Raw genomic sequence first — 26721 nt, 5'->3', positions numbered from 1 at the left:
ACAACAACCTTTATTTTAGTTTAGGACCAAGGCTTTTTCATAATTGTATTTGTGGGCGTGGCTTCGTTTAATACCTGGCCCATGTAAGCAGTTTGATCATTTATTTTATATCTAGTTTAAAATGCATGTGCATTTGCAAAAAAATGTTTACCAACAGTTTGCTTAGTTATAAATGTTTTTGCAGCTGGTGACAAAAAAACCCCCCAAAAAACTACCTTCCACTACTTTTACAAACTGTTGAAATAATTCACTCAATATAGGCCTTAATATAGAGTCATAAATGATTCGGCTTCAAATATAGTAATGTATCATACCTTCTTGTGGCCTATTTTAAAGACATTTATTTTTCATGTTTTTCAGGTCAAATGCCATCAAAATAAAACAAAAAGCCCATCTTGATACATGACATCCAAAGTATTGTAGTAAAGATATTTACATTTTAAATAGAATTGTTCTGTACACAAAATGGTGCGCCGGATGGATCATCTCGCAGCTTAACAACGGGAACTCATGATATTTCCAAATGTTAACAGCATCCATTTTCATGACATATACATGGTTGGACGTTTTGAGTGATTTCTGTTTAAATTGATGACAAAGGGGGCGACTCGGTGAAGCACTGGGTAGCACGTCCGCCTCACTGTCAGGAGGGTGCGGGTTCAATTCCACCTCCGACCCTCCCTGCATGTTCTCCCCGTGTCTGCGTGGGTTTCCTCCCACATCTCAAAAAACATGCTTGGTAACCGATTGGCCACTCCAAATTGCCCTTAGGTGTGAGTGCGGATGGTTGTTCGTCTCTGTGTGCCCTGCGATTGGCTGGCAACCAGTTCAGGGTGTCCCCCCCCCTACAGCCCGATGACGGATGGGACAAAGCGGTAGAGAAAATGGATGGATGGATAGATGACAAAAACTGAAATCATTTTCTATAGGGAACACTTGAGAGTTTCGAAATATGAAAAAGGTTCGTAGTGACTGGCATTGTTCGTTCCGCCGTTTGTTGTTCAATCAGGGATCGAATCAGGGTAACAGTCTTCCGTGACATTTTTGCTCAGAGACTCTTCAGCAGCTGAGGAAACAAACCGTGTCACGTTTCCGCTGACAGAATCTTGAGCAACTGCTGGCAACACGGGCAAAGATTGAAGTTGTTCAACACGCATGTGAGGTAAGTGTTCCATCTTCTTGATTTGTACAGGTTCTGAGGTTGTTTCTGTCTGTGAGGATTTCAAAACGGGGATTGGCTGTGAAGAAAAAAACAAAAAACCATCCATCCTTTAGTAGCACCATCAATAAAACAATGAGCATGTTGGCTTGAGTGTGGAGGCTACAAATGAGGTGAGTAAGGCTGGAACTAACGATTTTTTTTAGTGACGTTCCAGTACTGACATCAGCCTTATTTCCAGGTATAGAATAGTTGTGAAGGCTGCCAATTTCAGCGACCAATACCTGAAGGCAAAAAGAAATTATAATCTGACGTTGAATAAAACCTCACCAATTCATTGTGCAACAATTACAAGCACATGAAAGTAATTTTGGGGCAAAATATATTGTGGGCACTTAAGAAAGGTTTTTTGTCAGCCTCGCCTGCCAAATTTTGATGCATCCCTGTAAGCGTCTTTGGGTTTTTAAAAAGAGCTATACAAATTTAATGAATTTTTATTATCGTCTGCCAACCCAAAGAGCATACAATATGAGGGGTAGAAGACAAATGTTGTGATTGAGGTCCTTTTTTTTAAGGCTTCAGAAGAAAAAGTGCCTTTGAGCATTGTTATACTGTCTGTCATTAATATTTTATTGATGCTAATGTATCGTTAGCATGTCAATCATATTTTTCATTGACATGAGCATTAGTACTGGTGGTGTATTTTTGATGAAGGATGACTTGATATACAATGCGTGTAAATATTTTTGTTGTGATTAGTTTGACAGTAAATATCCGTAGATACCTTCGAAGAGTCATCTGACGTTTCTGTGTTGCTTTGGTTTTGGATTAACAGTTTGTCCTGTCTCAGACAGACAATATTCCCCCCTGGTCGAGTTTCCTTCTGCTTGGGGAGTAGCTCCTTCCTTTTCAGTCGGACGACATCACTGTAGTCCTGGCTTGAGTCAAAAAGCCAACATAACAAATATTTAGACTTATTTTCAGCATGCCGCGAATGTTAAATTCGAGCTATCGTGTTTCCTACTCACACTCCGGTTTCGCCTTGGACGACTGTTGGGTTAAAAATCGAAGAGTTTTAAGAGAAGTGCAACAACACAAACCGTGACATCCCAATCTAAAAAAAACTCACCTTTCTCCTCAATGACTTTGCATACGTGATTCGGTCTGTCATTTAAATGTTTGCTCATCACGTCACCGCCTGATGCTTCCACCAGAAGGTCACAGTTGAGACACACCAGCGTTAGTCTAAAGGAAAAGTGTCAATGCATCAGATGTTAATTCATTCATTGCCAACCGTGTTAGAGCATTTTGACTCACCTAAATAGAAAAAAATAAAAACTCAGGCTATTTTGTAACAAAGTTTTTTTTTTTTTTCTAGCTTTTTACATATATTTTTAAAAATCACCAGTAGAACTTAACGGAAGGTGGAAGAGAAACATGTCGAGCAGAGCACTGACTTTGCTCCAGCTGAATATGAACATCCACAGAGTAAAGAGCATCAACTCAAATTAGGAAACCTACTTTAAGGCAGATGACTGTTTCCTTTGATCAACTTTGGAAAACCTGCTCTTGTTGATTGTGCTATGAAATCTGAACAAAGGGCAAAAAAAAAAAAAAAAGAAGACAACACTTATTAACCCACGTACACAGAAACAAACTGCCTAAAATAATGGTTAGAGAAGTAACCTTATCATGTGATTTCCAATGGCAACTTTGCAACTCGTCCGGTAATTGCACGCCCCGCAATCAGACGACAACAGGAAGTGGGAAGAGAAGTCGTCGATTTTGTTGTTGCACTCGATGCAAGTGTGGCAACTTCCATTTGTACTGAAATTTGGAAATGAGCAATTGATAGCGGAATTCTCTTTTTTCTTCTGAATTGTCCTGATTTTTCCAGCTTCGTAAGTGATTCGTTTGGTTTTGACCAAACCCACATTGGGTTGGATTTTTGGACTGCTGCTTAACGTTTCGGGCGGTAAAATAAAAGCGGCTCGATCCACTGAATTTGACATGCCAACCATTTTGCCACTCAGGGAAGCTCGAATAGTCACCTGCGGAAGTCAAACAAGAGAAAATGAATGTAAGGGAGACACTTTCCCAGAGCGGGCGGGAATGGCGGCGATGATACCGATCACACCTTTGTGCCAGCGGGCAGGCCCTCCAGAACTGAAGGCTTTCTAAAAGTCTTGTGGACTTGAGTCCTGTGCTCCATTCGGTCTTTGTGGGTGAGGAAATTCAGTCGACATTTTCCACAGCGATGGATGCCTTTTTTCTGAAAGCCAAAACAAGATTGTATGCAATGTAAACTGTTGCTCAACTTGCTTCCAAAATGTTTTGTTAAATTACTGTAGTATTTTGAACCGCAAATGAAGTGACTCGAGTCTCTGGTGCAAATAAATGGAATCAGGACATCACTAATGTCAGAATGTAAAGCAATTACTTTTGAAATGTAAAATGTGCGTCATGGTTCAATGAAGGATGGGAAACACAGCCCTCAACTATTGCATTCTGAAATACTCCATTGCTTTAATGGAAAGCATCTTACCTGATGTTTCATGAAGTGATGCATGTAACTCTGGCTATTTCTCAGAATCCTGAGACAAAAAGGACACAGCAGGTCTTTTGTGTTCACGTGGACACTTCGGAAATGTGTCTCCAAGTCCGAAAAAAAAGAGGACCTGTAATTGCACACCTGTATGGAAGAGAAAGCCGTGATTTCGTCTGCATTAAGACTTGCAACATGTGTTGATGCAGCAGACCTGGCAGACGTAGGGCATCTCCCCGGGCTTGTGGTTGTCTTTCATGTGCTCCAAGAGCACTTGCTCTGACTCGAACGCCAGCTCGCATATCTTGCAGTTTGCTAAAAAAAAGAAGGACATAATAGTAAAAAGGGACACTCGAGCTGATGCGGCAGAGCTGGAGGCCTCAATGTATCATACTGGAGGACTCGATCGGGCTGTGCGCGCTCTCGATGTGGCACTGCAGCTGGAATGGAGTCATGTACTGACGGTAGCAGTGCTGGCAAGTTGTGTGGCTCTCCCATGACTCGTTGTTCTGCTTCTCCAGCTCTAGGTGGTGTTTCATGTGGTTCATAAACCTGGAACAGATGGATAGAAGAAGTTGGGTCAGAATCAAGTCTATAGAGGGTGGTGGAATCTCAAAATGGCTCTCGCCGAAATGAATGAGAATGGTTGAATAAATCTGATGAATTAAACAATTATTTGTTGTTCTGCCTAATGATGCAGTGGCAATAGAGGCATCCGCAGCTATGTGCCACGAGTGTCCGATGAAGTGAGGCTGATTGTTCAGCCTGTGCTTTCTGCTACTTCAGCTCCCCTAATGAAATCTCTTGTGTGGGTGACCTTTGACTCCTGCAGCGAGCGGGCAAGTGGGGTACACGTGTGCGTCTCCATTAAAAGCTGCTTACAGAGACCTTTTTTTAAAAGCATTTCCACCGCAGTTAATCAACGGAATGATTCACTCGCCGCTCATTTTTTCAGCTCGTGGGGGAAAAGAGTCTACTAGTGTCATCCATCTAGGCTGTTTGGTGTGTCTTTATTGGAAATTATATTCCTCCAGTGTTTCAAAACAAAGCACGGAGTGAGGTGCAGAAACATTTTGCTGAGAATCAACGCAATTCTCAAGATTTCATGTTGATTATGAACATACCTGATGTTGCTCTTGAGAACTTTGAAGCAGCTTTGACACTTGAAAGTGATACTGCTCTTCTGCACAGATTCCTTGAGAGGATCCCCCTCAAATCTGCCGTAGTAGAATTCTGACACCAGCATGATGCGTTTATGCGTGATAACGTTATCGGCTAGCGAAGCGCTAACTTCCACTTTAGCTTGGCAACTCTGAAACAAGAGATTTAAACATGAAAACCCACAAGGCAATAAAATGAAACACTAGCTAACAAATACTCATACATACAGTCACATGATGATTCAATGCCTCCTGCTGAAGAAATTCTTCTTTACAATTGGGGCATTTTTTCTTTATGTCACCATTTTCCACTGGTTTGTTCATGTTTGCTTGACCTAAACGTACACCAAAGCATAGGAATAACTCGAGTAAGCATTTCCACAATATAGTTTTGTTAGTCGCCAGGATTATGCAAACCTTTATTACAAAATTTACATAGAAAATAAAAAATAAAGGTGCACGGCTCTAAATTTAGATCTAAACTATATACACACACACACACACACACACTTACACTATAAATAAAAAGCCATACAAATTGATTGTTCAAAAATACACAATATAACAGAATTTAATTGTAGCTGGCAATAAAAGTCATAAAACTGACTACTTACCGACATCTAATTTGATCTTTTTCGCAGCAGTTTCAATTTGCTGAGCTGGCAACACCCGCCTCATTGTCTCTGTGAGGCACCCAAAAGTAGGACAAGAAAAACCAGACTGATTCATATGTTCTCAAATATGCGCGACGCCTTTTAAGAGTGCACCTTTGCTTAAGTTGTTGGCTTGGACGGGCAAGGTAATGGTCTGCAGAGTGGTGGCCTGGCTGACTTGTAGCAGGTGGGGTTTGGCCGTATAAACAGTGGGGTTCTGCACGTTAGCCAATGTCACCACGTTGTTGCGGATCTGCTGCACGTGAGGCCGGTGGACAACGCCGGGTATCGCAGTAGTTACCGGGGTGACCCGCTGGATAAGCTGCTGTGGCTGAGTGGCTGGAATACAGAACATACAAACTTTGAAAAGTGCCTTCAAAACTACAGCGAAAGAGTCACATCAGCTCCTTTTTTAATATTAAATACACTACAAAGTGAATTCAGAGATCTGTTGCTTGGTCCCTATTTGAATGTAATTGTTGGATAAAGATTGAAAACGTAATAGTAACACAATTTCTAAGCTGCAGTATAGCGTTTTTCACCATTTCAGTTCACCTAATTTTAAGGGTAAGTAGAACTTAGCAGCCTGTGTGAACCATGGTGGCAGCCTTGTTGTTGACCATGACTGCGTCACATAAAAAATGTCATATAAAAGATTTCACGTTAATATAACCACTTTAGACTTAGTGCCTCGTTATTGCGGTATGGAAGAGCCTCAAGTCAGATATGTTCCAGTCTATGGAGGCCATAAACGGTCATATTTGTGCAGCCAAAAGTGTAGTTTTGTGGAGGCATAAGAAAGAAGCTAGACAGATTAAAATTGAGCGGGGTGTGGTTTCAAGATGTTTTAACAGACACACCCACAGCATCTCAGAGTGGGGACATTGGCTGTTGAACTTATCTCTGGTGTTCTGCCAAACCTGGAACACAGTTTTTATTTAACAAAAACATTTGGTATTTCTGATGACATGCAACTCAACGTCACCTGGTACAATGGCAAATTTGGTCCCAGGAGGATACTGATTCCCAAGAGTGGCAATGAGGTTGTTGTTGCTGGTTAACTGTGAGGTTACGATGAAGCCCTTGGATTAAAACACATCGATGTCAAAAAATATCTTTTACTCAAGTCAAATGGAGGAGGAATAAAAAAAGCAAAACGGTTTAAATGACAATACCTGATCATTAACAATAACGGGCTGTGGAGTCAGTGTCGTGAAACTGGCTGTAGGAGTACTGATTGCATTTCCAGCTATTTTCAAAGGTAACATTATAGAAGAGGAGGCGAGGGCTGGCGCAGGAGCAAGAGCAGGAGCCGGAGCAAGAGTTCGAGCAGGAACTGGAAATGGCGCAGAGTTGACCACTTGCTTCTTCGCATCGAGTTTGAGAGGAGGTGGAAAGACAGATTGAACCACTTTTTCTTTTTTTGCTGGAAAACACGTTTAAAACAGGATCACATATGGACATCTGATATTAGGTGCAACAACCAAAATAATTGCTTAGGACAAATATATTGCAATATCAATTAGGACATCTCTAGATGACCAAACAAGTCAAGTGCTGGACTGCATCAAAATGGTATTGTTGTCATGAAAATATGTGCAAATGGTAATTCTTATTAAAAAAAAAAAGAATGTACATACAAACTACTCCAACAAAAATGGGCTCGTCATCATCGTCGGCATCCTGAATCAACACCTCAGGAGCTGCTTTCTGCCAGGGCTCCAGCTCCTCTTCCTCACACTCCATAAAGAGTTCAGACATTTTGGACCTACAATACAAACCGCATTTACATTAAAGCAAACTATTATCTGTATAGCACCGTTGATACATACACACCGACCCACACGTACACAATGCATTGCAGACTTGCAGGGCTGTCAAACTCATTTATGTCATTGGCTGCATCGTAGTCATGGTTAGAAGCCATTTTCCCCTCCACAATGCATATTTTCCCCATCATACTGGGTCTCATTCCCTCCATCCGTGCCGCTCTTTGTGTTCTTATTCAGGGACTGTGAAAATCTTTAGGTGCAAGGCCAGCTTTAGGTATATCTAGAGGTGTGACCCGAAACATTGCCATTGGTTTCACTTCAAAATCAGAAGTAATGGATTGTTTTCTGCCTCTTGGTAGGACCCTGCATGTTGTTTACAAACATTATGAAATGGTATGGTGAACTAAACACAAACTCAAGTCTTTATCATTGTTTTGATGGCCAGTCAAGGACACTGGAGAAAAAGGTCCATTGGCAAAGGAGAGAAAACGTCCTTTGGCAAGACAATCTTAATGCACCCAAATCACAACCTAATGAATTGAAATAGAATAGCAAACAACAATCAACTATGTTATTTAGAGGGCTGTGAACAAGAAAACAACTTAGTGAAATATTTCGACTATTGATACATGTAAAATATTTCAACGATCTGTTCATATATTCGCACAAAGCTTCCGTCCAAGATGGCGGCGGTATTGACGACGGGGGGGGGATCTTTACCACATTGCAAGTAAATTCTTTCAATAAAATAAAATGACTGGTCACTAATTTTATTTGATGGGAAATATGTGTCAGGATAAATGTGGTAGATTGCCATACACAAAATAAACGACATACCGTGATAATGTAAACACAAATTTGGGATTTAAAGACAACACACGGCATGGGGATTATTTTAGTCGACAATACAGCCCGAGTGAACATTTTTTTTTTTTCAAATTCATCTTAAAATACAAAAATTAAAGCAAACGTGCACGAGCAAGCATTTCAAAATGTTTGCGTCAAGTTCTACTGCAGCAAGTTCTGCTAACTTGCTCGTAGGGTGGTGTTTTTTTTTTTTTTTTTACACTGCCATTTTCCCCTCAACAATTTCTGGTACAATGGAGAGTGACTAATTTACAACAATTCTACGACTTTGGTGCATTAATTTAATCATTTAGCCCGCATTGCTTGTTTCATCACATGATGTGCTCGTCGCAGGAGAACCTTTAACTAGCATTAGCTTGTTGTCATTGTCTGATATATGGATGCTGGAATAAACTGCATCGTGGGGAGAACGTTTTCAGGGAGCACCTGGAGAGTTTTCTGCTTACCTCTCGACCAGCCAATTCAAATGATGAATCACCAGCCTCGCTTTGGTAATTGGATGTGGACGTTGGCTTGCAGATCCTGCCTACTTTTTTACCACTCAATACCAGCGGTGGAAATGGTGCCCTGTGTGTGAGCTGAGCGCGGCGGAAACTCGATGCGCCTCTGGACCAATCATGGCGAGTTCTTCAGGAAGAGCAGGATGTACTAGCGCCCCCTGAATTAAAAATAATAATCTCGAAGGGTAAATGGAAAGCCTGCGAGCATTTAATAGCTGTCTTTGATATCCAGTTTTCTTTACTTTCCATGCTCTTTGTCTTCACTTGTAGGGCAACCTTGGCATACTGCGACTGCAGTCACGTTACTCCCCCCCCCCCCACTACTGTTACGAGTGCCGTATAAATAGTAACTTTTCCCACAATCCCGTGCGGTCAACCATATTGGCAGTCAATCAGCAATGCTCGTTTACTGCTCAGTGTAAACATTTATAATATTAGTTATTGTTGTTACAAATCTACTTTTCTAAATAGCAGCATGGTGTGTTGCTGTGTGAAAACATACTGTACATTGTTCTGGCCGGGTTTGCTGGGTTCTGTGCAAATTTTTGTGGCGTCCTGTTACGGGGCCCCGTATAAGAGACAATGTCAAAATGATCTGCATTCACAGAGGAGCAAAACTATCCGTAGATCTACAGACTTACTAGCAATACTTTCCCAGGTTATTTTTTAGATGTATTACTTGGCAAAATTTCGAGCACAATCATTTGTGCCAACAAAAATCACTAACTGGATATGATCCACAACACTGAATAATACAAAGAATCTAACATGCATCGAGGTTAGATATGAGTACAAATCGATGGTAAACAATCGGATGTAACCGATGGCTTTGCATTTGTCCAACAGGTGGCAGTCTGGAATTATTAATACCAGTACGTATTCTTGGGTAGCTGCGGATTCCATTTTTATGGGGAATTTGCGCCACCTTGTGGAGACGTAAGGGATCTTCAAGGATTTTGCTTATAAACGTTGACGTGAAAGGCAAGCAGTGTCAAAGGTTATTAAATCTGTTTCCTTAATCATATATTTTTATAAGTTGAATGGGGGTGGGGGGCAGGCAAAGTTTGGACCGCCACTGGTGAGCAGAAGCTGGTTAAAGTGCTGTACTATCATAGGTACATTTGAATTTAATAAGGGGTATGAAGTGTATAATAAATGCATTTTTTACAAGATCATTTGTTTGGTAAAATAACCATAGTTTCTTTGTGTAATTGATATTTGATTAAGTGAAACAGGCCAAAATTGAATGACATTTCCTGATGTCTCCCTTGTCATTCTAGGTTAACTCAAACTTTAGTTTGTGTTTTAAAGCGTATTTTATACCGGGAAATATTTAACTCTAGCTTGTATAACTTTTGGTCAATCCACTTGAATTGCAATAGTTATTTAAAGTGTCCTGCTTTGAATAAAAAAGTTGTAGGTCAATTGTAAAAAACAAAAAAAAAAACAACAACAACCCATATACCATATGGAATTAAATGCTGATGTCTTGAAAACATTTGATGCATTTTTGGGGGATGAGGACAGCATAAAATTGTGCAATAAAATGGTTTGTGGACTAAAAGTGCTGTTACATTTTTTGTGGAAGCCAAATTCACTGCAGTCCCTGTGAGCTCATCCATCACTCACCCACCCTTTGTGCACTGTTTCCTAGTTTTATTGGCTTGGGTCATTCAAGGACAACCGCACTCTCACGACAAAGCAGACATGAGCCCTACTGAAAAAAAAACCTCACAATATTCGACCGTAAAAAGAGGAACTGATCTTCACGAGTAAACGCTCGTTGTTTTTAGCTCATTGGGTGTATTTAAAACATCCCAATAGCTTTGCTTTAGACAAGTCGGTTCATCTAAATGCTAAGAGTGTAAAATGCCATGGAAGGGCTTGCAAATAGCATCAACGTCACAGTGTTATAACCAATTTAAACAACGGATATTTGAGCACAAATGGGAGAAATAACAGTAGTAACAGGCACATATTATTTATCCTCTGTGAAGAGTGACTATTATATGCAAGTGTATGTATTATACTGCCCCTAGGTGGCCAATGTAAAGCACACTTTAATTAGCAACACAATTAAAAGAAAAAAAGTGGCAAAATATGTTTGAGGTTTTTTTTAAGATCATGTGTAACTATGCCTTATGGTAAAAAAAATGAAGGAAAATACAACATCCTTATAAAACCCATGAATTCATTCCAGTTTATTTCATTTCATTTGCGTTGCCAGCTTTGTCACAGAACAAATGAATTCCTATCTCAGGGCATCTCTTTTCCCAGAATGTTTTTTACACAATAATGTGTACTTCTACAGATGGGGCATATTTTGCCACCGCTGAATAGCACTAATCAGCACCAATGAGGAGCCTTCAGCCAAAGCAAACATGAAACTGACTTCACTGCAGTCCTCGAGTCTAGTTCCTCGCCAGCGCGGAAGAAAAAGTAGTTCCAAACACTTCGTGCCCTGCGACGAACCAGAGTGACTCATTTGGAGCAAAAAGAAAACAAAAATGCTTTTTATACGTTTTGGTCTACTTGAAGCATTGATGCAATAAATACAGAGCGTTCTGTTGAAAAGTTCTGCAAAAAGAAATGTTTTGTTCACATTTCACACAAGTCTAAACGGTGGCACCCTAATTTGTTCCCAATACTGTGATGGAATGGCATCTTTCTTTCTTTCTTTCTTTCTTTCTTTCTTTCTTTCTTTCTTTCTTTCTTTCTTTCTTTCTTTCTTTCTTTCTTTCTTTCTTTCTTTCTTCATCTAGTATTTATTTTGCCCGTCTAAACCACTAACCAGTACATTTTTCCATAAGAAATATGACTTGACACAGTTTTCTGTTGTGAGGCTGGTATCAGCATCGGTACCGATGTACTCGTCTATCCCAACAAAAAAATCCCAAAGAAAACAAGAAAAAAAGAAAAATATCATTTCATATAGCTCAGATTTTCTCTTCCTCCACATGGATGAACAAAATTGGTAATAAAAAAAGCTTTAACAACAAGGAGGGCATGAACAAAATTATACAAAACGATTGATTCTGTTCTATCTATATTTACATTGGTCATCAAGAGGGGAGAACGAAAAAGGGAAAACATCGGCAATCCTGATCTTTTTGAGATTCTGAACAAGACTGCGCTTTATTTTTTTAGGGTAACTACACAAGTGCATGTTTCCGTATATTGTGCATGGATTATTTGACTTTTTTTTTCCATAGTGGGCAGTCATCCGTGGATGTTGGTAAAAAGGTAACGAGCCTATTTTGGCAAAGTATAAAGGAGAAAGTATGTCTTTAAGTGTATGGAGACAATAGTCAAGTCAAATAGAAATGCATAAAACACGTGCACATAATAACACTAAGTATTTGTACTTCGTTACTCTCCACCAAGGGGTTTGACGACGCAGAGGTCGACGAATGATTGAAGGACCCAGGGATGATCAAGCGAGGCGTTGGAGGCGATTAAACCAAGATGAAGCGTGTCCTCACCCGCTTCAAGAAGCAGCATCTCCCGCTGTGAGGGAGCACCGTGTCGCTGTGCGCGGCGGAGGGATACACTAACCCCATGTCATCTTGGTGCTGAGGCACTCGCACAGCAAAAATGTCTGCCTAAGGGGAAACTCTTAAGTGGTACAAATAGAGCATATTTCTCACCGCTATTGCCGTTTAAAGACACACTTTACGCGTGGCGAGGCATACAGAGAAAGCGAATCTCCACCAGATCACCCTAGTCGGGATTTTACTCGGAAAAAAGGTAAGATAACAGAGGGGACTCGGGCGAAATGGGTTCGGACCTGTGAAAGAAGTTGAGAGTTGAGAGGAGGTCTGTAATTGCATTTTGTGTTCTGCTGCTGAGATTTCACATTGTCGCTCGTTTATTTCTCTTTATGTATATTCGCTCAATCGTGAATTGGCATGACACTTGCTGGCAGGAGGCGTTTTTCTCTCTACTTAATGTTTTTTTTTTTTTAAAAAAGCGCTCTGGCAGTCTGCTAGCTCGCTCCAAATCCTTGTGAACTGTGAAGTCTTACTGTAATTGCGGCTAGCGATAGCAACTTAGCAATGTCACTTGTAACCTTATAGCTGTCATTTCTAAAAGCCTTAAATACACAACTACAGTCTGTGTTAAACTTACAGTCCGTGTGTGTTTGTAATAACGTGCAGTGTCTGATGATCAGAATATGCAAGGGACGCGATGCTGCTGCTGCTCCTGCATGGCTTGCCCTTAATTAACACAAAGAATGCATTTGAATGTGCATAAAATGTCTGTATATTACTTATAACGCACTAGTATTCTTGCTTCTTCAATTTTACCCCCTGCGGTGAGGATGCATATTGTGCCGTGCAACACAGCTATTAAAATACCGCAAATGTCATTCTTCTACCCAGACATTCGATGACTACTCCAAAAGTGACCCTAAATACACATGAAAATGTATTTATTTTCTTCTGATGCTGCAAAGTTTGTTCACACTCCGTATCTAATGTGACCCATGAATATGGATATGGATTTGAGGTAATTCAAGAAAAACTGAACATGCCATATATTGGTGTATTTTTTTTATGGTACAGTGATAACAATGTTAAAGAGGGTGCTTGAAATAATCCTGAGAAGCGTCTGTTCTGACCACATATGCTCACATGATCTCAAAAACATGTACCTGTTGATCTTTGAAGGGTCATGGAGGAAGCTCATAGCAGTAACATAATCAAAGTAATGCACAGTGGATTTTGCATATTCACGAATATGCAGATGAACCTTTTTGCTGACAGTTTTTCAATCCCTTTCCCAGAAAAACATGCCCATTCCAAATGATCTGAAATGCACCCAAAAAAGTTTCGATTTTATTTTTTTCGTCTTTAAATGACCGGAAAATGTCCGAACTTTGTAACACAACAGGATATGTTTGATGACTAGACCAAGGTAACATTTCAAATGTATATATACATTCATAAATGTACTATTATTATTATTATTTACTAAAAATGTAACAGGCTCCAACTGACAGAGACTACGTTAGCATGCAGTCAATAACCCTTTCAAACGCCGACTATTGGCAGTTTTGAAAGGCCATGTAGACAAGCATAAAAACCCAAATATGTGCTAATTTGGATAATACCTCTCGGATAATGCTTTTCTAAGGTGAACATTGGTTGTGTTAGCAATAATAAATCAACAATTAGTTAATAATACATTTAGAACAAATCAACGGTTCACAATTTGGTGAAGACAAATTATTAATAGATGCCAAAATCCACTTGGAACATACTACGTGCGCATGGAAAAAAAGAACAGTATGTGTGGGTTTACAAAACGATCCCACAGTGATGTGACCTGACGGGAACGTGTTTGTCTGTGTTCCCTCCAGGTCTTAAGCTCGCCAGGATGAATCCTCAGCAGCGGATTGCCGCTCTCGGAACAGACAAGGAATTGAGCGACCTCCTGGATTTTAGTGCGGTAGGAGACACTTTCCAGTGTTTTTTTCCCGTTCGGGTCTCTCAGAGGTGTTTGGTAGCACTTGAAGCTTTGCTCTTTCATGAACGCGCATTGACGATTGTGATCCCCGATTTCGAGCCGGCTCGTAAACCGCAGCACTTGGAAGGTTGGGATACGTGTTGATTTCTGTTTCATTTAGTCCGTATTCATTTTCACAGATGTTCTCTCCACCCGTCAACGGAGGGAAGAACAGGCCAACGACACTTGGAAGCAGCCAGTTTAGTGCATCAGGTAGGACCCACCAGTGTTGCGCAATAAATGTCGTCGACGTGTCTTAAATATCTTTCCATTCCATTTCAGTGTGTCAAAAAATCTAATTCCACTGTAGTGTTTTAGTTAATCAGTTTTATGTCTGCACAGCAAATCATCAGTTCCCCAGAAATGACAGCTCTTGCAGTCTTGGAGCACCTTAACTGACAAACAAGTTAGTGGGTGGTTTGTTTCGAATAAACAGAGGTCAGATTTCGCTTCCCCGCCGTGAATGCGACAGGACATTAAACCATAGCGTATCTATTGTGTGACGCCAGAAGAGAAAGTCAACAAAACAAGTATTATGTTTTCTGAGAGCATGTTTTGTGTGCGCCCACAAAGCCTTGTTGTCCTCGGTTATCGGCGAAATGAAAGACACACATCGAGGGGAACTGAACAAAAACACAAAGGCGGGAGAGCAGAGCTGTCCATCCATTAAGAAGTGAATTGGGAGGATGTTTTTTTTTTTTGTTGAACACCTTATCCATCCTTATGAAAGCAAATAAAGATGAAAATCATACAGAAATACCCCATTTTAAGTTAAGATCCAGACTGGAAACGACTCACTGAGAGAGAAGAGACCAAAGGATTCACTTTCAGAAAGCATCAAACAAAGCGTTAATATTCCTTGATTACATCGAGCCTCCTAGCTCTCGGCCGCTTGCATCACAACACGGTGAATCGTCCAACAAGAAATGAGCTACAAGCTATGTGAATGTTGTGTATGAATGTGTGTGTGTGTGTGTGTGTGTTTTTCTGTGTGTGCGTGTTTGAGCAAGAGAGATATGCTCTCCCTCTTCTCTGTACCACATGACAGGCTCAGAAAGAAATTTCCCTTCCGGAGACGGAATAGCAGGAATTTATCATTGATGAATATCTTAATCTTATTTTGATCATTCAAAATTGGACTTCCTGAGAGAAAATGTGCAATGTAAGGATTATGTTGCCAAGATGAATATACTGTACAGCGGTGCCTTCAGATACACGTTTAATTCGGTCTGTAGCTATTCTCAGGCAAAAAAAATAAATGCTGCGATACTACGACATCGATACCTGGCATTCGTAGTGTTTACTTGATTGTTCTTCTTCGTCCTTTTTTTTCTTTCTCTACATGTCCTTGTTTACTTCTTTTACACAGTGCCCTCCTGTCATTAGTGGACGGAAACATGATGATTCAGCATCCCATGTGCACTCATTGGCCACAACATTAGGAACACTTGAGCAATAGCGTTATGAGATCTTTTGTAAATTGATTTTCCGACATTTCATATAAAGTAATTATGTGCAGTAGATTTTCAGTTAGTGGACACTTTCCAATTAACAAAAGCATACTATCAAATAAAAAAAAAATATTTCTTAAAGTACAGCAGAGTAGCTTAAATATTAGTTAGCAAGTTTGACACAGTCAACAGCATATTGCTAGGCCCGTTGTTGGTTATTTAGAGGCTGAGCCGTTCTATATTTGTTTACAGAGTCTAAAATTTGAATATAGTTCTTAAAATTCTTAAATTCACCCACTTAACAAACAGCCGTTTGGCAGATAAAATGAAAAAAAAATCATCAAACCTTTTCAAGATTTTGCCTCTAAGAATCCTAATCTCACCAATGCCAACGTTATTGGCCCAACTTGAATGTCAAAGTGCTTGCTACCTGCAGAAAATTCTGATGGCAAAATAAAGTGCTGAACCTCCAAAGTATATCTGGCCAAGCACGTTTACATCCCTCCCGCAGCCGGCCTCCAGTAGTTTGTCCTCCTGTGTTTGTGATCCTCAAAGAGGGAAGAAGCGCCTACATAAGTGATTGTGGACATAAGGCGAGGGAGTGTGCAGACAGAGGTGTGGAAATTGGCTGGAATGAGAGTTTGGACTATTGCATCTCAGCCGGGCATAGCCGGATAATTGAGGCAGAGCATAACCGGCAAGACATGCCACGGAAAGATGGATTGGAAGAAAAAAATATATTCCCAGGGCCTTTGACAGAGATTCATCACTTCTGTTGATGATGCATGTTTACGGGGCCATTGACTCTTCAGGATAGTTGCTGTTGATGAATGGCTAGTGTGAAGTTGGCTTGGTAAAGATGCTGAGACTGTGTGAGAGAAGAACTACTTTCACACCATCATGTCTTATTTGGTGGTTTGAAGAAGGAAGCAAATATGAAATTGAAAATAGTTGATATAATAGTATTCAATCATATAGCCAGACTGCGACCCTCGGGGTTTATTTCTGTTATGGGGCTTCGTGTATTGGCTCCATTTCTTCGCTCTAGCAAGCTGCACCGAATATGTAGTTAAGTTACACTTTGACGTAATTTGTGTTTGGTATTGTTACTTTTTACGACATCAATCATTTATTAGGCCTTTTTCTATTTGAAGATAAAGTTGAACATATTAGATTGGATTCTTTTTTTTTTTCAAATGCTCCAAATAACATCAGCGACAATCAATAACTGCCGTTACTGCGAGTGCAATATCGCAACAAGCAGCACAAAGAATCAAACATATTTTACTGACTGCATCATCCAAATTCAATTTTTAAAAATCAGATACAGCATATGCCAGATGGGATACCTCTGCAAATGTGGTAGGGGTTATTGATTTTATGTATTTATATGTTTGAACATAGAAGTTTACTTTCATTTTGAATGGGGTTTGTTTGAGTGTTTGACTGTTTGTGGTCGACACTTGATTTATTTATTTTTTTTATATTTGACATCCTATGACACCTTACGATCCGCTTCACACTAAGAGATACTACCCAATGTGGCTTGATGTGAAGCTTAGAATGTCTCTGTCGCCGCACTGCATGGGTGAATGAGGCGATCAGTCATTGCCAAAGCCTCTCAAAATATCCACATTCTCTCCTTTATCGTCGCTCATTTTCTCTCTTTGTGCCATCTGCTTGTTCCTTGACAATCGCGCCATGTTTTTGTAGTACAATAAAAAGTAATACGAGCCTCAAAACCCGAGGCTGGGTTACTGTTGTTCTGGTATCGCAGATGCATCAGTAGATGTGAGAAGCAATGAAAGTTGGACAGTGCATGCAGCGTAGACTCAGTACAGCATGCCACAGGCTCGGGCTGAACAATTTTTGGTAAAGATTGAATTTCAACTTTTCTTTCTTTCTTCTGTGCAATATTAACTATGTACACTAACATTTACAAACATGTAGAATGTGTAGTAGTGTTTGTACAAATAAATTTTTTAGTCAGAAATGTTTGAAATGGTATACTAATATTTCTATTATATATTAATATTGTATGTATTTTTTTCATTTTTGTGAGAGACTTAAATATTTCAAATGGAGACTGAGCGATATGGACTGAGATTCATGTTATGATATAAATGAAATCTCTGATTTTGCAGTAGTAGTTGCATTCCCAATATGAACTGAAGTGCAAACATTAGCTTGGAAGTAATTCTGAATAGGAGATTTAAATGTGAAACGTAAATACATCCTGTTAAAAGGGTCAAATAGTATCATATTTCGTATCCTATCATATTGTCGTTGCTTCTTTTCATTCAAATTTTGCAGTTTCATGTAGAAATCTACATTTATCTTTTAATTGCGTTGTCTTAAGATGATGCTAAAAACTTTTAGCCCTACCACAGATTGTCACTGTGCAGGATTTAGGCTTCACGCCTCATCTTGACTTAATGACTGAGTTGTGTTTGCTCTTCTCCGACAGGTATGGATGAGCGGACCAACCAAGCATCTTGGGCCCCAGGTGGCGATTCCAGTCCTTCGTACGAACCCTCCAAGGTAAGAAGACCCATACCTTAACAGCTCCGAATGCCCTTTCTGCTCCACAGCACATCATCTAACCGTCATCATGCAGAGGTGGTACATTGACCAGTGAATGACCTGTAATAGACATAGACCGGGTTGATGTTCCGACAGTTGCTGAATATCTTTTAATACTTGCTTGCTCTCCTAAGATATCTTCAGTTGCCCAAAAAAAAAAAAAAAACAGGAATCGGGTATTATAAACTATAGAGGTCTGTTTATTTTCTTCTATAGGAGTTTTTTGTGGTTGTATTTTATTGCCAGAGTTTCTCTAATGTGCAGTATTGAAAAAGGGCAGCTGTGACATAGCATACTTGTGAAATGCTGCCATAGTAAATGTTTGGACCGCCGCTGTTTGGTACGTAGGCACTAACAACTGTCTGGCCACCCGAAGGCAGTGAACCCCAACATATTGGCACTTAACCCAGGTATGCTCACTCTTGCCCGGCGCCTCTTGGCTCTCACCACGTCCAACTCCAGAGGGGAACAGAGTTTAAGAAGACTGGTAGCAGAGACCAAGCTTTTGGGTCAACTCGGACTATGTCGAGTTGGAACTTTGTGACGTTGCACACGACTTTCCACTTTCTGAAGTACACAGTCCCCACTGAGTTCTCTACGAGGTCCCTCCCACAGTTGGTGAGACCATGAGAAAATGCCCGAGACAATGAAGTGACGGCTCAGGGAGCGCTTCAAATATCTATGTATATTGCATCATTAGAAACAAATATCTGAATCGTCTTTGCAGGGTCTTCAAATATTGTTGCCGACTTGTTCTAGCCCTCGGCTAAATCCAGCACGATATACATATCTCCTGGGCGTTCCTGGACCGTCTTTAATTGTGTGCTTGTGAGCCTCCGGTTAAAGTGTGCATGCAGGGCTTCATAAAAGCATACAGCTATATTGAAGTGAGATGTGTGAACCACTCACCCTGTTTGTTTGCCCCTCACACATTGGTCGTTCTCCATGTCCTGTATGAATTTCATTTAATGTCAATCTCCTGTCACTTTCCATCAGAATTCAGTTAAATGTCAGCACCACTCGGTCCGCCGTGCTTTGTTTATTGCTCCGTGCCCTTCCCGAATGAACATCTACAGGCAATGGTAACGCTGGCAGCTTGATTTGAATTGTAAGACAGAGTCGCTTGGGATATATTTGCTCCAGGTGCATATAAATGAATATATTTGTGACATTGCAAGGCGCAGCATCAGCCAGCAGACAGCTGTTTACTCCATCAGAAGATGCACACATACACACACGTGCGTGTGCACACACAGCTGCATAGGCAGTTGACACTGATAGTGAATTGTTTTACATAGCCCGGGAAGAATTATGACACGTGAATTGTTATTTAAGTCTCAAGCGGCTTCAGTATATGTATTCTCTGATCATTACATACAGGTTTCACAATCTAATAAAATCCTCATACAATTCAAGAAAGTATGGAATATATTCCGAAATTGTCACGTAAGGTAACTGAAATATTGCAAACACGTTTCACTCTCTTTTATTGGATCTCATCGGATTATTGTATACTATATGTAAACCTAGTGGACAAGTGACTTGTAGCTCTGTATGGAGCAAAAATCTTTTATGTCATTTCAAAGTCCTTTTCCAAAATTACCCTGAAAATAAATGGTTTTCAGAGGTTTGATTTGATAAAAATGGATTGAGAAAATGTCATTTCCACTGATGAACCCCACAAACTCCCCTAACATACCAATGTCTTTTGGTGTAACACTGTTAACATGCTTCTGTGACACCATTTACCAATTTCCTGTTAGCCAGGGCTTTGTCGCCATCTTGTGGCATTTTGACGCGTTGCAAAAAGAGCATTGGGGAAAAAAGGAAAATGGATAGGTGAGTTTTCCAGCAAATAGCTGAGGAAAAGTTCCACCAAAAACAACACAAAGCTGTTAATAGTAAACTTAGGGTTTACCGTATGTTGTTACTATTAAGTTATTATACCCATCAAAGCAATATTATTTGGGGGGGGGGAAAGGATACGAGCGTTTCCAACTCCCCAAGACTGAATCCATCAACGTCTCTCCCAACTTAATGCCTTGGACAGCCAAGCCGTCTTGTGTTTTGTTTGCCACAAAGCAAATTCAGCCCTCCTCTGCACTCGTTTGAGCCGCAGAGCCACGAGTGTATGTGATCAGTCGACTGTGAACGGTCCCCAGTCCTGTCGCGCTGACCTTGGCTCCCGGCCAGCCGCTGTATCCTGGCAGCTGCGGCTGTGGGCTGCCGCTCTGACAGCCGAGACTTTGCCGCCTCTGCTGCACGACACCGCCTCTTCGCCCCCCCCGGTGCCTTGCTCCGACTTGATACTGGACCTCGTACGCATCCATCATGAGCGCATCCTCGCCTCCCAAACTGCGGTCACACAATCACCTGGGATGTAGCGTCAAGAGAGGACTTTTAAAATACGGTTGGGATTTAGAGCTACGGACGGCCTCCTGCGACAATAATCTGACAGTTATTTAGCCACTAGTGCTCCGAGTGCCCCGTGGCAGCGATGACAGCATGTGTTAGCGTCTTCCATGGACGCGGGCCGCTAGTGTTTGATGAAGGTTCCTGTGATTGACGATGTAACAGTTCCGGGCGAGCAAACACAAGACTGACCATTATCCCTCCCACCTCCTTTTTCCTTCCCTTCTCGAGCAGCCCTGCTAGTCTTTTCCTGCTTCACACTGGCAGTCAAAGACCACATGGACAGGACTGATTAAATTGCCCATTACCAGCAAGCACTTTCTTGTTTTCTTTTGATTGAATTATGTCTACAGTTTGACGTCTTTTTCTGGTTCTGCTGCAGTTGAGAGGAAAGGCAACTCACGTTAGTCGTTGCCTGTAAATCTGTGAGCGGGTGAGCGTGTATGTATGTTTGCTTGTTCTTCTCACAAGGCTTTTGTTGTCATTGAGGCTGTTCATGGTGTGATTAACAGTGTGTGCGGCCTGGCAGCAGCACAATAGGGAATCTCATAGGATTCCCTCCACACAGAGCAACCCTCTGCCGCCTTTGAAATTCCTCCATCACCATCCTCTCCCGCCTCAAAAAAGATGGATAATAAGATTTTTTTTTTCTCTCTATATTGGATTCAAAGGGTATGAGTTGACCAAAATAAGTCTAGAAATGCAAGCCAACTGCTGTTTGCGATCTCCCCGGTGGTAGCTAATGCTGCTCATGGAGTTGTGTTTGACTGAAGCACATAAGGATTTGGGATTAGGACAGTAACAGCGAGTGTCTTTTATTACTTGGGACCTCGAGTTTTCAAAAACCATGCTGTGGACGATATTTAGACCTAAGCCTCTGAAGCAGATGACTGTCATGAAAAGGTACTGTTAAGCTGCTGGAGGGAAAAACCTATTTTTTTGAACCTACGGGTTCCTGTGAATGATGTCGGATTGCATCTTTCCGATATTTTTTTTCCCCCACATAAACAACACTCGGATACTTTGAATTATATTTTCAAATAGAAAAAGTTATATTAATTCAACCCAACACCCCAGTTTAAGGTTTGATGCTTGACGATAAGTCACACCAGACCAAGAAGATGCATTTTACAGCGTTTCAAATTAAAAAAGGGTATACACAACTGATTTTGTAATAGAGGTCTCCGCCTACTCATTAAGCGTATGTCACAGGACTCAATTAGGGAAGTTTCCCAATATTGTGCTTAATATTGTGCTCTCTTCCCTCAGGGTTTCACAGACAGCCCTCATTATGGCGATCATTTGAGTGACAGTCGATTAGTGTCCCATGAAGGATTGTCCCCGACACCTTTTATGAACGCCAACATAATGGGTGAGTAAATGATTCTCTTCTGCTCACTCCTATCATGCCCTTTGGTAGAGGACAGACATTGTGTTAAAGAAAAAAAGTTCTTGATGATGCTGGGGCACATCATTCATCTGGAGGCAGCAGTAGTGAGTGACTTTCCATGCTACTGGGATATTTTTCTTTCCACTCTCCTGCTGTCTTTATTCCCTCTGTTAATCCCCTTCCCGTTACTGCAAGTCCCTTTTCCGCCTCCTGCGATGACCCTCCCCCAGGCTACAAGTCACACCATCAGTATAGCTTTCCATCATAAGAAGCTCTCCTGACCATCATCACCTCCCTAAGCAATTTACATTGTCAGCTGGGTGGAGGATGTTGTTAAACAAGACCATTGCACCTACTCATAATCGAAATCTGGTCTAGACTATTTACTGTTGCTTGATTTTAATCTTGTTCTCTTAATCGGATCAATTCCGTCGCAGCCACATATTTCCATTTTTTATGACAAACTAATCATTTGTCCATAAATATCATTGATAGCGAACTTTGCCTGAATAAAAAATGGATTATAAATCGAGGATCATTTTATGAATAGTTTGATTTATTTATTTTTTTATTGCAGGTCATTTTAATAGATCTGCAAAGTTAGCGGCATTGCTGCTCCATTATTCTAAGGCCACCAAAACCAGTAAATGAACTGAATAAACTAGCAATATAATGAAATAATAAATAATAATTACATCCTGCTAGAATGTAACCAAGCCTAATGCTAACACACAATGCAAAACTTCATAGACAGACTAAAACTAGCATCATTCTGACACTGCAAGCAACGGATATTTGAACAAAGTGCAGCAAAGACTATGGACAGACAAGAACACAATACTAACAGGCTTATATATTTTATCCTCTGTGAAAATTGAATCATAAAACTGCATCTTACTGAGATTAGAGGAGATTCTCTATCTCTTATTGTACTGGAAGAGTGTTGTTTTCGAGCTGAACTCCAATGAAAGTAACCGCTTAAGAACTATGTCACGTAGTTGTCATGTACGAAAAGGCCACTTGTGGCGCAATTCGCTTACTAACCTTGACGTCATGCACTGCACGCTGCCTGACAGACAGGTGGACATCACATTGCTCATGTTTATAGTGCAATCAAATGACGAGACTTTCATCAGTGTGTTTTGCTATGTGACACCATCTGACTAACATCAGATGGTGTCATATTCAATTCACAATTACGTCAGCGTTCTCTTAGACGCTACATACGATATATCTGGATTACAAGTTCTAATAAGGTTGGCTTTAAAGATGACACGTTTGAGGAGTTCTTATTTATTTCAAACTATCCTTTTTTAGAATGTTATTTATGATTCCTTTTGTCCCACCATGACATCTTTATTACCTTATTCTTCCCCCACATTCAGCAGCCCTAATTATCCACAGGGATAGCGAGTTCATATCCCCGACAAGAAATAGTGAGGTGTAATTACCTAATACGATTTTTTTTCTGGATGAGGGATGTCTGGTGGGATGTTGGGAGTGTTTGCTATCAAGCTATCTGCCTAATTACCACACGGAATGAGCTCCAACTGAAGGAACTGAACTCTGCCCCGTTCTATATTGCACCGTGGCTTAATGTTTCGTAATTATTAACTTAATGGACTGACCTAATTGTCCTTTAATCGTGTCTCTGTCTGGTATTGTTCTACATGAAGACAACGAGGACAAAAGACTATTCAATTACAATTTGAAGCCGAACGGAAAAATGTCAATGTTCCAAAGGTGGATTGTTTTGAGACATGGTTGATTTAAATCCAGCACGTGTTGTTAGCAACACCTCTCAAACATTCAGAGTTCAGCTTCATCCTCACTACGACTTTGCATTAAATCCTTCAGTCCATATGCTTTATAGGCATGACACAACTGCTGAGTTGTAAATTTATAGTCACGTACCCCCTGGTGTGCTTCTTCCATATTACACATGCAGCTTTGGCTTTGCATACTAACTAATCATCTGAATGCCGTCATCAACACACACAAATAGGAACATGAATCACACATCCACATGATAACGCAGCGTGACTACCTGAGAGGGTCTGAGCTGTGCTGTAGATGACATGACCACTGCATACATACAATTGGTGGTTGCAATGATGAATGAGTTTTTAGATTTTATTTCTGGTTCCTAGTTTGGAACCGATACATATGAAGCATTAAAAGGCTGATTTGGAGGGGGGGGAAATCTGCTAACCTGTTTTGAAAGGTTCTTTCAAAGATCATTTAATCACAGAACCAGACAAGGCAAGAAAACAATTTTCTTCACACAGACAACTCCCAAATTTTCAAGTATTATGCATTTTGAATTAAGGTAAGTGTACAACTACTTTTTCAGAGAGAGTAAATGATGCCATCATAGGCAGCCAGCGAATGAGTGAGTATTTTGTTAAAATGATGACTTTTGTGGCGGAACTCTTCACTTAAACACAAACAGCATCCACATTTACTTACCTTCCCTGTATGGCTTCCTCCGTGAACCTGTTTTAAACCTTGATTTTGCGTGAATGATTGATTTGAAGTGACAAGCTCAAAATGCACATATATATCTCCAGTTGATATGACAAGAACAGGGTGTTGCAAACGGAGGACGAGGCCATGCGGTGCAGTACAGTTTAGAGGATGGAGCCGGTCATTATGCTGAGCTGCAGGGTGTGCTTATCTATTACCGAGGTCAGTGGAGCATGAAGAGCTGAAGACGAGCTGAAAGAGCGCAAATCCTTTTTTTTCCCTCCATCCCTATGCCGCCCACATCTCTCACGTTCCCCACCCTTGTGCCTCTCTTGGCCCATCTTGGCCTTACCCGGCCTTTCCTTCCTCGGGCCCCGGCCCCCAATAGTTGACTGGGGAGGCGGGCCAGCTGCAGAGGATCAGCTGTAGGCTCAATAGGCCTTCGGGGAGGAGGGGCTGCGTCTTTATAGTGGAAATAACTGAGATTTGACCAAGATATGATGACTTAATGAGTCTCTAGGAATCAGCTGCAGAGGTCACAGCTTCATGGTAATTCTTATCACTCCAGAATATTTTTTTGATTTTGAATTCGCTGTTCCCATGGGAAATTAATAGATTAAGAACCCCCCCCCCAAAAAAAAGTACCAAAGTGCTATATTTTGTTCCCAATGTGTCATTGGTCCAGGCAGAACAGCGCCAGTGCTGCACCTGCATGGGTTCACAATTCAGGCTCCAAACACCTGCAGAAATACACTCCGCCAACATGGCAGACATGCTGCGCTGAGCACTATATTTAGACACTAGACGGCTATATTTTGCCATACCAGTTCACAATCATCATGAATAAAATAACGGTAATTAAACCACAGTTGCCTACTAATTTAATTAGTATAATGCATTACAATTTACAAAATTCTCTTGACATTTTCGACTTGTCTCCAGTTAGTCAGGGATTCTAAATTGGTCACGAAAATTTATCGAAACTGCACTGTCACCCAAATCTGTAACAGAATGTTAGCATTCAAACTGGAAGTTGCGTTTGGATATATTTAAAGCAAGTGGCACGCGATTTATTGTCCTTGCTTTTCCCACCCTAATATGTTTTTGTTTAACGGTTTTCTTGAAATGCATCCCTTGTGCTCAAAGCTGGGACGGCATTCCAAAGCCATGTGTGTATCACTCTTCACCTCAGTTCTGTGTTGTTTTGCCGTCCGATACCAAACATCGACACATACTCGATGTTTCATGCCGACTGGATTGTAATATCCAGCTGGGAGAAATTTTCTCAGCTTGTTAAATGTGCACTGTTTCCCTTAGACAGCTGATAAAGGGATGCAGGGGAACATGTTAGTGGCATCCATTACAGTGTTGGTGTTCGCATGGCGGGAGACGTTATTAGGGAGTGCATCGCCTCACTCCTCTTAAGAGAATGGATGTGTGATTATGAAGTCATCAGCCGTGAACCTGTGCGGCTTTGGAGAAGCACCCCTCCTCGTGGGTCCTCAGGGGTGCCATTGATTGGTGACCATGTGTTTGTGCCCGATAGACTGTGAAATGGTGTGTTGCTGCACGGCTGTGTCCCACCTGCGTCCCACCGATGTGATTGATTGGTTTGGTCATGTGGAATGTTCCCATCTGGTCCGCAGTAATGCATTTTTTTTCCCCCTCATTTGCGAATAAGAAGCACAGGCGGGAGAATAGCGGGGCTTGGGAAAAAAGGCAAAGGCCACATGAAAATATCCACCACCCCCCGCCCTCCTCCTTCATCTTGCCTTTTTTCTTTTTAACGTTTCAGAAAAAAAATTAAATTGACCAAGCTTTGGCATCAGACAATCTGGGCGTGGGCTAAATACTATCAGGAAATCCACGTATGTAAGAGAAATTGATTTTTTTTTTTCAAAGGACGTAAACCGTTTTTCCTTTGCCCTAGCAGCAGGAATACCTTTATTAGCAGTGGAGATAATCTTTTCTACCCCCAAGCTTAATGTGTTATTTTTAGAGCAGTGAAATGACGAATAACGATGATTTGCACATTAGGTCTTTGAATCACTTAAGCACCACCAAAAAAAAGTGGCTAGATTCGTTTCCACTACCTCTCAAGACAGATAAAAAACTGTGATTGCTGGTGTCATGCATCGAGCAGTCACGAAAAGGTTAATGCAATACAATTACGAGATGCCATCCGTGTTGATTATTGGACGCTAATGAAACCGCCCTTGTTATTTTCCTTTTCATTCTTGCATTCCCCCAGGCTT

General features: G+C 40.9%; 2 protein-coding genes across 3 annotated transcripts in view; one reads left to right on the top strand and one right to left on the bottom strand.

Annotated features, from left to right (window-relative positions):
- Positions 1 to 315: 315 nt before the first annotated feature.
- On the bottom strand, positions 316 to 8957 carry znf280d (zinc finger protein 280D). 2 transcript variants are annotated; one of them, XM_085908522.1, is made up of 19 exons: positions 8603 to 8957; positions 7158 to 7285; positions 6693 to 6943; positions 6503 to 6599; positions 5632 to 5856; positions 5479 to 5547; positions 5093 to 5199; positions 4829 to 5016; positions 4099 to 4256; positions 3919 to 4019; positions 3705 to 3851; positions 3297 to 3431; positions 2846 to 3210; positions 2681 to 2749; positions 2289 to 2404; positions 2188 to 2209; positions 1944 to 2097; positions 1354 to 1443; positions 316 to 1238 (listed from the first exon to the last, which is right to left on the bottom strand). In XM_085908522.1, exons 2-19 carry the CDS (start codon positions 7276 to 7278, stop codon positions 1002 to 1004), a joined length of 2652 nt encoding a protein of 883 aa, XP_085764648.1. In that variant the 5' UTR covers positions 7279 to 7285; positions 8603 to 8957; the 3' UTR covers positions 316 to 1001. The 2 variants fall into 2 exon arrangements, with proteins under 2 accessions (XP_085764648.1, XP_085764649.1); XM_085908523.1 differs by lacking the exon at positions 1354 to 1443.
- A 3293-nt stretch (positions 8958 to 12250) lies between these two features.
- The window catches only part of tcf12 (transcription factor 12), a 49407-nt gene continuing 34936 nt past the window's right edge, over positions 12251 to 26721 (top strand). The window contains exons 1-5 of the mRNA XM_085907889.1: positions 12251 to 12403; positions 14019 to 14107; positions 14305 to 14377; positions 18083 to 18156; positions 21880 to 21982. Coding sequence (XP_085764015.1) covers positions 14036 to 14107; positions 14305 to 14377; positions 18083 to 18156; positions 21880 to 21982 — 322 coding nt within the window. The 5' untranslated portion in view covers positions 12251 to 12403; positions 14019 to 14035. The remainder of the gene's footprint in view (positions 12404 to 14018; positions 14108 to 14304; positions 14378 to 18082; positions 18157 to 21879; positions 21983 to 26721) is intronic.

This window comes from Syngnathus leptorhynchus, chromosome 3 (genome assembly GCF_054491065.1).
Source record: "Syngnathus leptorhynchus isolate UIUO chromosome 3, UIUO_Slep, whole genome shotgun sequence".
NCBI classification, from domain to species: domain Eukaryota; kingdom Metazoa; phylum Chordata; class Actinopteri; order Syngnathiformes; family Syngnathidae; genus Syngnathus; species Syngnathus leptorhynchus.
The sequence above is the reverse complement of the archived record's forward strand: the minus strand, read 5'-3'. Positions and strand labels throughout refer to the sequence as shown.